This window comes from Chaetodon auriga, chromosome 17, assembly GCF_051107435.1.
Source record: "Chaetodon auriga isolate fChaAug3 chromosome 17, fChaAug3.hap1, whole genome shotgun sequence".
Classification (NCBI taxonomy): domain Eukaryota; kingdom Metazoa; phylum Chordata; class Actinopteri; order Chaetodontiformes; family Chaetodontidae; genus Chaetodon; species Chaetodon auriga.
The window spans coordinates 9,066,291-9,079,355 of NC_135090.1; the positions used below are offsets into that span (position 1 = coordinate 9,066,291).

The 13,065-nt window shown below is 43.4% G+C and overlaps 1 protein-coding gene across 4 annotated transcripts in view; it reads right to left on the reverse strand.

The window, feature by feature from the left end:
* The window catches only part of col16a1 (collagen, type XVI, alpha 1), a 73,139-nt gene extending 63,863 nt beyond the window's left edge, over window positions 1–9,276 (reverse strand). For all 4 annotated transcript variants that reach the window (XM_076755338.1, XM_076755339.1, XM_076755341.1 and 1 more), the window contains exons 1-2: window positions 9,243–9,276; window positions 2,984–3,108 (exon numbers count right to left, since the gene is read on the reverse strand). In XM_076755338.1, coding sequence (XP_076611453.1) covers window positions 2,984–3,059 — 76 coding nt within the window. In that variant the 5' untranslated portion in view covers window positions 3,060–3,108; window positions 9,243–9,276. The remainder of the gene's footprint in view (window positions 1–2,983; window positions 3,109–9,242) is intronic.
* Between the last annotated feature and the right edge of the window lie 3,789 nt (window positions 9,277–13,065).

Here is a 13,065-nt window from a genome sequence, read left to right on the forward strand (position 1 = left end):
CCCACATGCCTGAGCAACGTTGCCGTATTTCATATTGAGGAGAGTAAAGAGAAACCGTGTAAATGTTAAGCCTCAACTGAAGCCAGTTAAATAACCAGAGTAGTAGCTTGAATGTGGGAAACTGTTTTTTCACATAGCATTTTCTGTCATCTCATACAGCCAGAGCTAACGTCATCTCCACACTTACTACTGCAACACAAGCTCGGCTGTTTTGTTGTTACTAGGAAAGCTCCCTCTCTGCTGTGTGCTGCGTGGGTATGTGTGTGTGTTGCTGTCGTATGTAAATGTACTTGATGGACATGACCCGTGGTACACTGACTGCTGTACTTTCAAAATATACTTTCTTCCCAAATAAGTGCTGTTGAGATGCCTCATCCTACCTCTTGCAGAAAAGAATCACATTAGATTTACTAATTAACCCACATTAACGGGCAGGTTACTCCTTCCAAAATACATGTAGGCCTAAACCTCTTTCATTGCTTTCTGCAGCCAATAAACTTTTTTTTTTTAAATAACTTTTTCCTTCTTAAGATATGTTCCCTTACATTGCTGTGAAAAGAGCTGGAATCGTGTTTTGAGTGGAGTAGGTCTTTTATTTTTGCAATACCGTGATATAATACTGTCGCTGTAAAAAAGGAAAGAAAATAATAATAATACTGTGATGCAAATTGTAGGTCACATTCCTCATCCCTCATATAAATATAGGGCCAGAGACTGTAATCAGTATCATTATCAGAATACAATCAAGCAACACAGTTGGTGTGATCGTTTTCATCCTAACCACAAGAAAGAATTGAACTTTTATTCTCCTGTCCAGGCACAGTAATTGTTTCTGTTTTTGCTGCGAGCTGATTTTCATCTCTAAATCCTGTTTGTGTGCAAATGAGCTTATTACTAGTACAATTCAATGGAACCAGAAAACATACAACTTAGCTCAAACACAGACAGAAGGAAACTGAGTCAAAACAAATCAATACATAAATCCATTACTTCAGAGCGTGCAGGGTCTGTGGCGCACAAAAAAACCATATCAGCAACGCTTTGCCAAAGACAGGGAATTTCAGCAATTTAATTTAACTATGGGGACTAGTCTCTCTGGCTGATACATTACAGAACTCCAGTGCAATCATCCGGCTCGACTCCTCAACACTAGTTTTACTTAAACCTGCTTTCTTGCTGTAATGTCAGCAAATTACCAGTAAGCAGAGATTCAGATGAGTCAGAGGAATAGTGATTGTGTGTGGGTGTGTGTGTGTGTGTGTGTGTGTGTGTGTGTGTGTGTGTGTGTGTGGGGTGCTTGCTGTGGCAAAATGTTATAGCTGCACTTGAGAAAGCACTTTCCTCCAACCACTGGGGGAAAAGACTCTGGGGAGCGACAAGCTCAGACTCAGTCTCATCTGGAAATCTCTGACTGGGGTATCCCAAGAGGGACCCATCCTCCACAAAGCTCCCTTCAGAGCTCCACGAGCTTTGAGGATTGCGCGGCCCCCTGAGTGATATCACAGAGCCGGCCCCTGAGAACGCAGTGACAGTGTGATGAGGGAGTATGACAGTTCAGAACAAAATAAATAAATAAAACAAGACAACAAAAAAAGATTTCTCTTCACCTCTCTGTCTCTTGATTTCTTGGTTGTCTCTTTCTGTCTCTGTCTCGGCTTCACACACACACAAAAACATACACGCCTGGGTAGACACAGAAAGATGTGCACATTCTCTCCAACACACCAACAGACAAATAAACTAGCATTTCTCATGTTTCTCCAATACAAATTTACAGAAACTCAAAATGATGGCCCACAAACAGGAATATAACCGCACATGGTAAACACACACGCCTCCTTGCCACAGCCTAACCAAACTGCAACCAACAGCCACCAGCATCAAATGCACATAAGCTGTAATTACAGCTCAGCATCATTGCAGCTTTGGGCCCGATAAGACATAAGCTACAGGACAGGGTGCACGCACACACACAGACACACACGCACACAGACGGACACAGGTTCACTCGGATGGGTTCCAAAGCATGACGACTTGGTCAGGCAAACAACTGCAGATTAAACATTTGAAAAAAGTCTCGCTTCTAAGAGTTATAATGGTTGGAGTCTTTTTAGCATTTAAATGAAGATATATAGGGCTGTTCTGAGAAGCAGCTGGCTGAGAACAATTTGTCATTCATGGCCTTTACCATTTAAGATTTTTTATTCAGCTTCATTGGTAGGCAGCAGTAATGCTGGATGAATAAAGGAGTTTAATAGAGCTCCGCAGTCGCAATGTAGTAAATGCAATGCAGTGATTTTATTGCTTACACCCAATTTGGAATAAATGTTTATCTTCATCTTATTTAAAATCTTATTTTTGTTAAAGTGGTAGTTCAACATTCTTGGAAATAGGTTTCTTCGCTTGCTTGCAGAGAGTTAGATGAGAAGATTGATACTGATATGAATGAAGGCCTGTGCAGTAAATATAAAGCTACAGCCAGCAGCCAATTAACTTGCGTTAGTGCAAAGCCTGGAATGGATGTGAACAGCTAGTCTGGGTTGTGTCAAGTAACAAAATCCTCCTGACAGCATCAAAGCTCACTAGGAAACATGTTCCATCATGTTTGTTTAATCTGAACAAAAAACAGAGTATAAAGATTACATGTAATGGTTTTATGTGGGGATTTGTGCCAGAATATTTGTTAGTGCAGAAACTTTCAGGTTGTTGCAAGACAAACAGTGGAGACTCCAACCAGCCGCCCTGAAGCTCACTACGCTGCTAACGTGGCAAGCTTTAGAGGTGCTGAGATGTAGATTTTGTTACAGAGCCTGACTAGGCCTAGTGTGTTTCCTCTGTTTCCAGTTTTCATGCTAGGCTAAGCTAACCAGAAGCTGGCTGTAGCCTTATATTTTAAGGACAGATATGACGGTCCAGGCAAGATACTTTTTTTCCCCCATTGCATAACCACTGCTGAGGCTCCAGCAGGGAAGAGGAAACTCACCTTCCTCTGATGTCAGCGTGTCACATGATCCGAAGCTGAGGGCCAAAAGAGTCAGAGAGGAGCAGAGAAGCCACATGGTTTCACTCCTCCAAAAACACCTCAGCTCAGCTCAGCTCAGCCACCAACTGATGGATGAACAAACAGAAAAAGAGAAAGTCAAAAAAGTCAAATCCTTCCCACATTCTGTCAGCATGCCATCCAGTCTGCTCACTCTGCCGACAGCTGCACATTATGCTTGACTTCTAAATAGACATTGATGTATATTTATGAGTCAGTCACAGTTGATGTGTTAATTATGTGGTATGATGCGGGCTTTGTTAGTGGCATATGAATTAACCAGAATGTCCCTCATTAAGGAGTGTAACTCTATAAAGTCTGATCATAATCATTATCCTGTCCATCTGGTTGCCCTTTGACTGGGCAGCTGCTACACACATACACACTTAAATATGTTTGACAAAGTACACCTAAGTGCACACATGCGTGAGCTGAATCTAGAAAACTATTCTTAAAGTCTGAAAGAAAGTACAAATACTGCTGCAAACATATACCTAGTACATAAACGCAAGACAACAAAGCAAAATGCACAATGCAAATGATCTGCATGCAGGCTGGTTGGTCCAGAGTCAAACAGACAGTGGGGCCAAAACACACAAACACATCTGGAGACTATTCCACTGGAGCCATGGTTGTGTTGCACCAGATGCTTCTACGTGGCCCAACAACAAACACACACACACACACACACACACACACACACACACACACACACACACACACAGAATCATGCACTGATTAAAATGTGTGCCACGTCTCAATAATCATTATATTCAGTCGCCACAGTCCCTCTCTCTCACTACAACTCCTTATTCATAAACACACATACAAGAATGCATGCAGAGGAACACACCCCCATGCCGCCCACTCTGACACGCATAAACACATTCCAGCTGACCTGGACTTGCCCTCAGCGTGTGTGAGGACCCCATAACTCTGCAGTGTTTACAGGTACAGCAGGGCCCTCAAGGCAGGCAGGCGAGCAGACTGTGTCTCTGTACACACACCTGTCCCGTCTGCCAGGAGAAATGACCCCCACACTCCCCCGGGGATACACAATGTGGTGCTCCTGCCCGGCCGAGGACATGGTGCGAATACCATCTAGCCTGACCCGACTGCCTGCAGCGGGCTGTTAACAGACAATGTGGTGGAGGACAATGATTCAAATTATGCTCTGAAATAACAGGGACAGCTTGACATGTCCCACATTGTGAATTATGCATTCAATTTTGGGGGCCTGGCTGCTTCCCTTGTTTCATTTTAAAAGGCCAGGTTACACTTTCACGAAAAGAGCAAGATCTTAGCAAGATACTGTATAATCATGCTATGGCACAATTTATCTGTGTGCACAGCTGTTGACAACATGGACGCTTTTTTATGTAAAAGTAGCTGCAAGCTAAACAGCAAAAGAATAGTTTTGTTTTTTTTTTAAAGTTTTCCCTTGCAGTTGGATGGGTGGAAGGTTAATCAAAGCCTTAGACGGCAGAGTTTGAGCACTCTAAAGCTGCAGCCATTATTATAGGCTTCATGCCACATGATCACAATAATAAGAAAGTTCACACGGTACATAATACATAATGCATCACAGTCCAGAGAACTCAGACTGAAGGAAAAGTTACAGCTCATTGCTATTATTGTCTGGCCGTAATCCAAAACAATTTAATAGGCTTCCTAATATGTGTTGCCATGGATGTCTCTCTTTCTCCTTCTCTCTTTGCACTCCATCTGCAGCTTCACGGCCACCCAGCTGGCTATAGCAGATAAAGGCAGCACAGCGTTTAGACAACTGGGCTTGGCCGCTGGGCTGGCCATGAGCCCGGGAAGTAGGCCTGCGAGTGATCGGGTCACTGAGGACGAAGCCAATACAGGAAGGAAAACAATGACATATTTGAACGTCTTCCAGCACAACAAGCCTGAAGACCAAAGGCAGACAGAAGTGCTGACCAACACTGACTTTTTCTTTTTCTTTTATTGTTTTTTTTACAGAAACGTGTCTCCTTGAAGCTGCAGAGTTGCTCAGTAGTCATTGTGGTTCTTGGTCCAGACCTATTGCCTATTTTCTATTTCCAGTACAGCTATCAGTTCCAGTGCTTTTTATGGCTGGAATAAATGGACAAAAGAGGCACTGATATTTTCCTATATAACAATGGAGGTCATTTGCGCTCAGTGCTAAGCAATGTTTGTTGTCACACATTTCATCATCATTGCCACTGCTTACAGATGGAACAGCACCAACACAAGCATGTTTAGAGGAACACACACTGACAGAGTTAAATGAAACATGTCCTCTCGATGGCCCGACAAGAGAACTGCTTATTAGCCACCCAGACACGGATGATTAAATAACAGCGAACCAGCAGCCCACTGTTTAGACTACTTTGCATCTGTTTAAATGGGAGAACCTGGCATAAATGTGTCAGTCGTGATATTTGGGAGTTCGCTGCCTTTCCAGCTGTCTCTCCCAGCGTACTGCAGCATGAAGACTGATGGACAGCTCACTCACAGGCTATTTGTTACCAATCTATCTCACACATACAAACACATTCAAGAGTAGTCTTGGTGCTGGGCTGTGAAAACAATCTTCTGATGTGTCTGTGAGGTTGTGACCCTAACTGAATCCTCTAAAGAAAGTTCTTTCTTAGCAGAAGGTGTGTAGGTAAGTGCTTCAAAGTTGACTGGAATGTAACCCTCCAACAGAAGACCTGCATAGTAAGTAGTTAGACGTGCATGCATGCATATGTTCACTGACAAACAAAGACATTCATATATATACAGTGCAGTATGTGTTCCACTGAGGCTAAATGAGGCAGAGATACAAAGACGAGGTGAGACAGATCATTAACTCTGTTAGACAAACAGATAGGTAAAGAGACATTAATCCAAGAAGACAGACAGGAAGACAGTCCGTTAAGTTGCTGTTGTTGTGAGTTTGGGTGATTTTTATTGCGAGAGAACCAAACTAATTGTTAAGCTGCTTACAGCCCTGCAATCATGAAAATAACAAGTGATTGAGAAAGTCTACAGCCACGCTAAATGCCTATGAGGAAGCACTTAAGGCCGAGTTTCTGCGTCTGAGTGGTCGTGATGTCATCTGCCCATTCTGCAAGTGTCCACATGGATCCCTGTGGGGACATCCTTCTGTCCTTGATGCTTTCAGTTAAATGCTCACAAACAGCACTAACAGCGCTTACATGCTCAAAATGACATGAAAATGCTGATGTTTAGCAGGTGCAGTGTAGTTTAGCATGTTAGCATGCTAACATTGACTAGTTAGCACTTAACAAACTACAAACAGCACAAAAGTGCATTTTGGAACATAAAACAGCAAACAGTCCAGCACTTGGCATGCATGATGGAAAGGAGTGAAGCCACAGAACAGGATGATTCCAAACAGGAGAAGGAGTCCGACCAGCGAAGACAAAACAACGAGCTCGTACCTAAAAGCGGGGCTACGTCTGTCACATGTATGCACTTTAGGTACGAAAAGTCTGACACAGACTAGAAACTTGTACTTTGAACATTTTGCCACAGACTGGTCCCAACAACAAGCTGAAACTCTACCAGCCTCTTTTACCACCTACACAAGTATCACATCAAACAGCACAGAGAGTCTACAGATGAGAGCCACAAAAGTGCAGTCGAGTGCTTAAAACAGAGGCGTTACGTGTTATATTGTGATATGTATTCCTATCTGCACATGAAATTATCAGTATCTGGATATCTGGGATCTGGCTGCATTTCAAAGTAGATATTATAAAGAAAAGTTTATTATCACAGCAACACTTTGCTTTTTGGTGGAAGGAATCAGGAAAGTTATTTAGTTACTTTTTAATGAGGCAGCTAGTAATTGTAACTAATCACTATTCAGCAAAACTAGCACAATACTGGTTGTAAAGGCTGGAAATTGTAACCTGATGATAATACTAAATGAAAGGTCAAGGGATCAACAAGGCTTATCATCACAATTAATCCTAATTCCAAATTTGACGGCGGTTCATGCAAAAGTTGCTGAAAACCACAAATCTGCACCTCATGTTGGTGCTAGAGGAAAAGCCAGAGGACTGCCAAAGTCAGCAGGACTCATCCTGTGAGAACCATAAATACCTGCACCAATTCTTGTGTTAATCCATCCAGTAGATATTTCCGAGCATAAGTGAAAACTTTGAGGTTCTAGTGGCAGTACAGGAAACTTTTGGGGATCACAAAAGTTGTTAAGATTCATCCTCTGACATAACCAAATCAGTAAATAACAGATTGATGTTGGCATCAGTCAATGTGCTGCTTTCTTTTCTTTGTCCGTCTGCACTTCTTTTGCCACATACTTGTATGCTATCTTGAACACAACTTGTTCACGTACGCTCTTGGCTCCTTGAACTTCAGATGTGCTTCAGGCCAAACCTGAGAGCGCAGTGCAGGCCTGTTCCAATGGGGAACTAGCAGTGAATAAAAGTAACTAAAGATGACCTGAGGCTTTAATAGGCACTCCAGATTTCCATTGACCGGGAGCAATAGAAACCTGCAAACTTGCAAAGCAGCCTGTATGGCACTCAGCAGAGACTGAGGCAAGTTCTTACTCGTCTTACATTCTGGGCAGTGTTCAGGGCCTTTCCTTGAATAATTGTGAATGAGAGACAGGCCAACACAGTTGCAGATTGGGAGTGTTCAGTACATACAACCCTCCCTCTGCTCGGGGCTGCCTCAAAGCTCCACTGCCACGGACACTTTGGTCCAGTTATGATGTAAGGTGACGCCTACACTGACAACATGAACTGGTTGGCTTCAAGCACATGGTGTGAACAGTTGAGTCAGCAGAGGATCTGATGCCTTTCTTCAGCTTTACCTCACAGTTCTGATAGCTTTATGTTCATGTCACTGCTGACAGGAGTAAGCAAAGAGTCAAGTGGATGGTACAGTTAGCTGCAGGCCAGCAGCACTGGCTTGAACTAGAAGAAGTCAACGATACAGATTCTGCATAGCCCTCAGCTTAACACAGCCTGCAACAGGTTAAGTGAGCAACCTTTAATGCGTAGTTAAATTCAAGAACACCAATTTGTACTTTACAGGGCTATAATCCCCAGGGTCTGAAGAGGGAGTACAACTTACTGCCCGGGACAAAAGTGTCCCAAGAGACACTGCAGCACATAAAGGTTCCCACTTTTTAATGGCCACGGTCCTTAAATTCTGTTTTTACTCAAATGACCCCTCAAGAAAAGATCTATGTTGTTTATTGAAGATGAGGAGGTAAAAACAGAGAGGATGACTCTCTAATCAGGGAAACAAATCCAAGCTTCTCCCAGGAGGCAGCTCTGTGATGATTTAAACACATGCAGTGCTGAGCTGTTCCACATTTTGTGGGAATGCACAGACAGGATGCAAAAGCCAGCGAACATGGGACGGCTGAGTCATGAGGAAAACAGATGTGACCGTAGCATTCAAGCTTCCTCCTCAGCATTTTCCTTTTTTCCAGGTAGAGGAGCTACACTTTTGGACCCACTGATCTCAAACCAGCGCAGCGCTACGCTGAGACAGTACTTAGCCTGAATGATCTATGCATGGAAGAGACCCTAACACAGTGCTACTCAGAAGGCTTTTCCATGCCACAGGGGTTGGATGCAAGCCACAAGATTTACAGTAACAACTCAGCCCATAATGCTTTGTCTTAAGGCCTGGCTTGGATATGAAAGGAAAGTCAGCGTCACTTTTGCCAGCAGCAACACCAACTTTTTGTGGTTTGAAAGTGTCTTGAAAAAACTCCAATAAAGAAATACAACAATGCAACCATGTGTCATGGCCACTCAGATGTAACTTTAATGATCTCCACTGGGAGAAAGTGGGCTAATCCTGCTTATATTTTATAGTATTTTATCTCCTAAAATCAATACATTTTTCCTTAGTATCACTCTGACGCTCCCCCTGGGACTATCTATGATGCACAGGAGTGAATTTACAGGAGTATTTATTTCATAATCTGCTGCACAATGCGCCTGTGATATCCCCATGTGATGTACAGTATTAAGTCTCAGTTAAGTCTTAGTCTTGCTGCAACATAAACTTCCTGCAAAAGTTTCACATAAAGTTCCACTCCAGTCACTTTCCTCACTGCATTTCTGCAATCCTGCTGCCGTTTATCGACGCTCACACACAAACGCTTCACTCCGCTGCACGCATCGCCAGCCTCCGTTAAAGTCAATAAAAGCCATACCTTCAACTACTGATACATCCACAAATTCGCGACCACATTAATCCGCAAATAAAGGCGCGCGTGTATCCAGGGACCAGATTGGAAATCTCGTGTTGCGATGCAAATGCTATTCAAATGTAATCCAGCGTGAGTGTGTTTTTTGTCCCCCTTGACTTTTTTTTTCTTGAGGCTTCTTCTACGGAGAGGGGAAAGAACAAAAAAAGTTACTGCAAGATTGTCCGCGTCCAACTTTTCCCCTCCCCTCCCCTCCCCTCCTCTCTCTCTCTCTCTCTCTCTCTCTCTCTCTCTCCAGCTGCTGCACAATCTAAATCCCAGCTCTCTCTTTCTTGCCCCCCATCTTTGCTTTCTCTCTCGTTTCTTCTCACTTTTTCTCTCTCAGGGTCTCCCTCTCTCTTCTGTACCTTATCAGCCCCCCCTCTGTTTCTCCTCTCTCTCTCTCTCTCTCTCTCTCTCTCTCTATGGGGGATCCCCCCAGTAAAAGGTGGAGTAGCATCACCTTGTCCACAGAGCTGGAAAATGAGCCAGGGGCGTCTCTCTAATCTGTCTCCGAAGCTCTCCCAGGCCTTTGCACTCTCTCTTTAACCTCTACCATCCCCGCCTCATCCTCCCTCCATCTCCCCTCTCTCTCTCTGCCCTCACCTCTCGCTGTTTGATTCATGGCTTACCGGAGGGCGAGGAAGACTACTGTCTGGGCCAAAGCACTGTATTAAGACAAGAAATGGGGATAATGGCAGCGAGGCTGGTGCGTTATTGAGAAGAATTTACTCCATTAAAATTAATGAACTTACTCATCATACTTACCTTTGATTGACGGCCAGGTCCACAGCTTCCATATTGTTTTATCACGGGGTTTTATTGCATCCAATCCATAAAGTGGCCCTCGGTTGCAGCCCCTGACCATTCAGAAACACTCGTCTTAATAGGCACATAAATTCCACCTTTATTGTCAGTTAGTAAATAGTTCAGGAGGCGAATAAATATCACTTGATTTATTGCGCCTCCCCCACTGCTGTGGCTGGATAGGTACTGAGGAGTGCTCCCACCTTCAAGAAATTTATTTCTGTCCTCTGCTCAGAGGTCAACTTCTCTACCATGCCATTACATCTCCTTTTCTCATTAGCTTTAACCTCCAGTTCAGATAACGTGTAAACAGCAGACGAAGAGAGAAGGCTCGATGACAACGTGGTGAATTCCAGCAAAGCCTCGTTTGAGTCGTGCATGACAGGGATGAGTTTACGCTCCATCAATGGCTTTTGCATCTGTCTGGTGTTGCCGTAACCTTTGAACTAGATGTACGTCAGGATGTGACCTTTTTGAGGCAACATTAGCGGAAACAAAGTCTGTCTCTCTGTCTGTGTGTGTGTGTGTGTGTGTGTGTGTGTGTGTGTGTGTGTACGTCTGGAATAGAAACAAAGTTGGAATTATTTAAATTTTATGAGCAACTGAATGCCTTGTTTTTAAATGCACCCACTCCTAAACACATTTTGTTGAAATTTAAATACCATTAACTTGCTAACAGCGGAGTAATTGGCTTTGAAAACAATCACTTTGAATTGGTGTGCTTAGTTTTCCCCTTTTTGAAATTTCCAGTGCAGCAGGTCATGTCAAATGCAAATTCAAAAATTGGATTTTACTTTTGGGTTGAGAAAGTCTGATTTGAAATTCAAGAGTCTGGGGGTTTGCGATTGCTCATTTGAACATGTCTGTCTTGGATCTTTTAACTGAAAGGAAATAACTTGATAAAACGGAGGTCAGGTGACTCAACTTGGCAGTTCAAATATTCATTTCTCCCAAATGATGTCTCCTTTTGACTTTGCCTCGAGCACCATCATGAGCTGCACGTTTGCCTTTTTGAGTGAAATGTTTCAGTAACTATTGGATAGGTTGCTAATGAATTTGGAATTCTGTGAACCTTTAACTTTTCATCTACTACTATCATCAGGTCAAAATTTCATTTTGTTCAATACTTTAGCTCATGACCAAGTACTAAAACTACAAACTTTCCCTTGTCACTGTGGGCATGTTAGCAGGCTAATGTTAGCATTTAGCTCAGACCTTAGATCTTGAATTTTCCGTCTGTATTTGTGAATCTTGACCTTTTTGCAAACTGTACAGCTTGAAATTACCTACTGGATAACTCAGAGATGAGAGATCAATCCAATAGAAATTCAATTAAAGCTTCAAGCCACTGTAGAAGCACCTATTGTACGAGGATATCTCCCCCTCAAACGCTTTCAAGTACACTTCCTCTTTGCAGCTTCACAAACACTTTTTCGTCATAATCGACTTGTAGCTACTTGCCTGATCCACTTTGTCATCATCGATAAATGTCATTGATTAAGAAGCGGTGGTAAACCTCTCTGCCAAAAGTTTTCCACTTTATAGTGCTCGGTTCAAAGCTTGCCAATAGCATCTAATAATTACTGGACCTTTTCTTCAAATGTGCTATGAGTGTGTGTATGAGAGGGAGAAAAAGAGAAAGGATTGACAAGAAAGATGCAATTATTTTGAAGGTCTCTGTATTATACATGAAAGGATGCTGTTTCAGAGGCCTCCTGAGAGCTACATACGGGTAGCAGATTTGTCTTCTCTTCCAATTCCTCACAGCTCCTCTATTCGTACAAGAAAACCAGGCCACACAGAGACATGCGACTCCAGTTTCAATGAGAATTGATGTAAATGCTCCACTTCACATGCATATGAGCCATTCATATCTTCCCCTGGTGGGACTAAATTGTGATGACAACCCTGAGAGACGCGATCATAAATGCTTCATCATAAAAAAGAGGAAAACAAAAAACAGTAAAACAAAATAAAAGATTGCCGTGAAGGATCGACAACTGAGATATCGTTGTAAAAATTCGGGGCCTTGGGGGAGGTACGGGACAAAATTGGCCCCATCTCAAATCAGTCTGTGCTGTTGTTAAACAAACTGACAGGGAACACAAGGCTTCTGAATATGGCCTGGTTAAACTGGTCCAAGTTTTACAGGCTTGTGGTGTGTGTGTGCGTACGTGATGGTGTGAACCATTGCAATCACACATACTGTGCGTTGTGGGTGGGTTTGGCCGAGTTCCAGCTCTCAGCAGGGGAGCATCTCTGAAAAGGAGGATCAATGAGCTAGTCAACTAGCATCATATGGTGGTCTGAAAATGTTCCATGATTTACGAGATGCAAGGCCTCGCTCTAACCAGCTTTATTCTGTCAGCGCTCGAAGTTTTGCCTACCCTTCTGTTCAACTTTAATGATGCTCTGCCCTTCTTTTTTTAATGCACCTGTTCCGTGTTCGCTCAGAGGACACCACTTTCAAAACTGAGTAAGTTAAGCTTTCTTAAGCTCCTATAATTAGAAATGAGCAGAAAGCCAATTCAGCCTGATTACAGCTGAGGACCTCCTGCTGCTAACAAACATAAAAATCTCAAGTTTTTGCTGTGGGACTTGAAAGGACTGCACCTGTTGCAAAGCCCTCTAGGTGGTACTCCAGGACCAGCCAGACTCTCCATCACAGGAACCTCTATGGGTAAGGAAGAGGCATTGAGGGGCCGGCGACGGGGGGGCCTCCATATGCATGTCCACATGTTCCTTCCCAGAACGCTCTTCCCAGGTCCCTCCATCTTCATTCTGTCCTGCTTTTCTACGCCACCATCCCTCATTTATCTTCTCCCAAGCCCACGCCTCCTGCATCCTATCTTCCACCACCTCCGTCATCCACAGCTATGGTCACGTTCGAGGGGGACTTCTCTCTAGCTTTCCCCTGTCTCCTGTATTCTCCTCTCCACCAACCTCACCACTCTTTCTCTCCCTCAGTGACTATGTGAAGCGC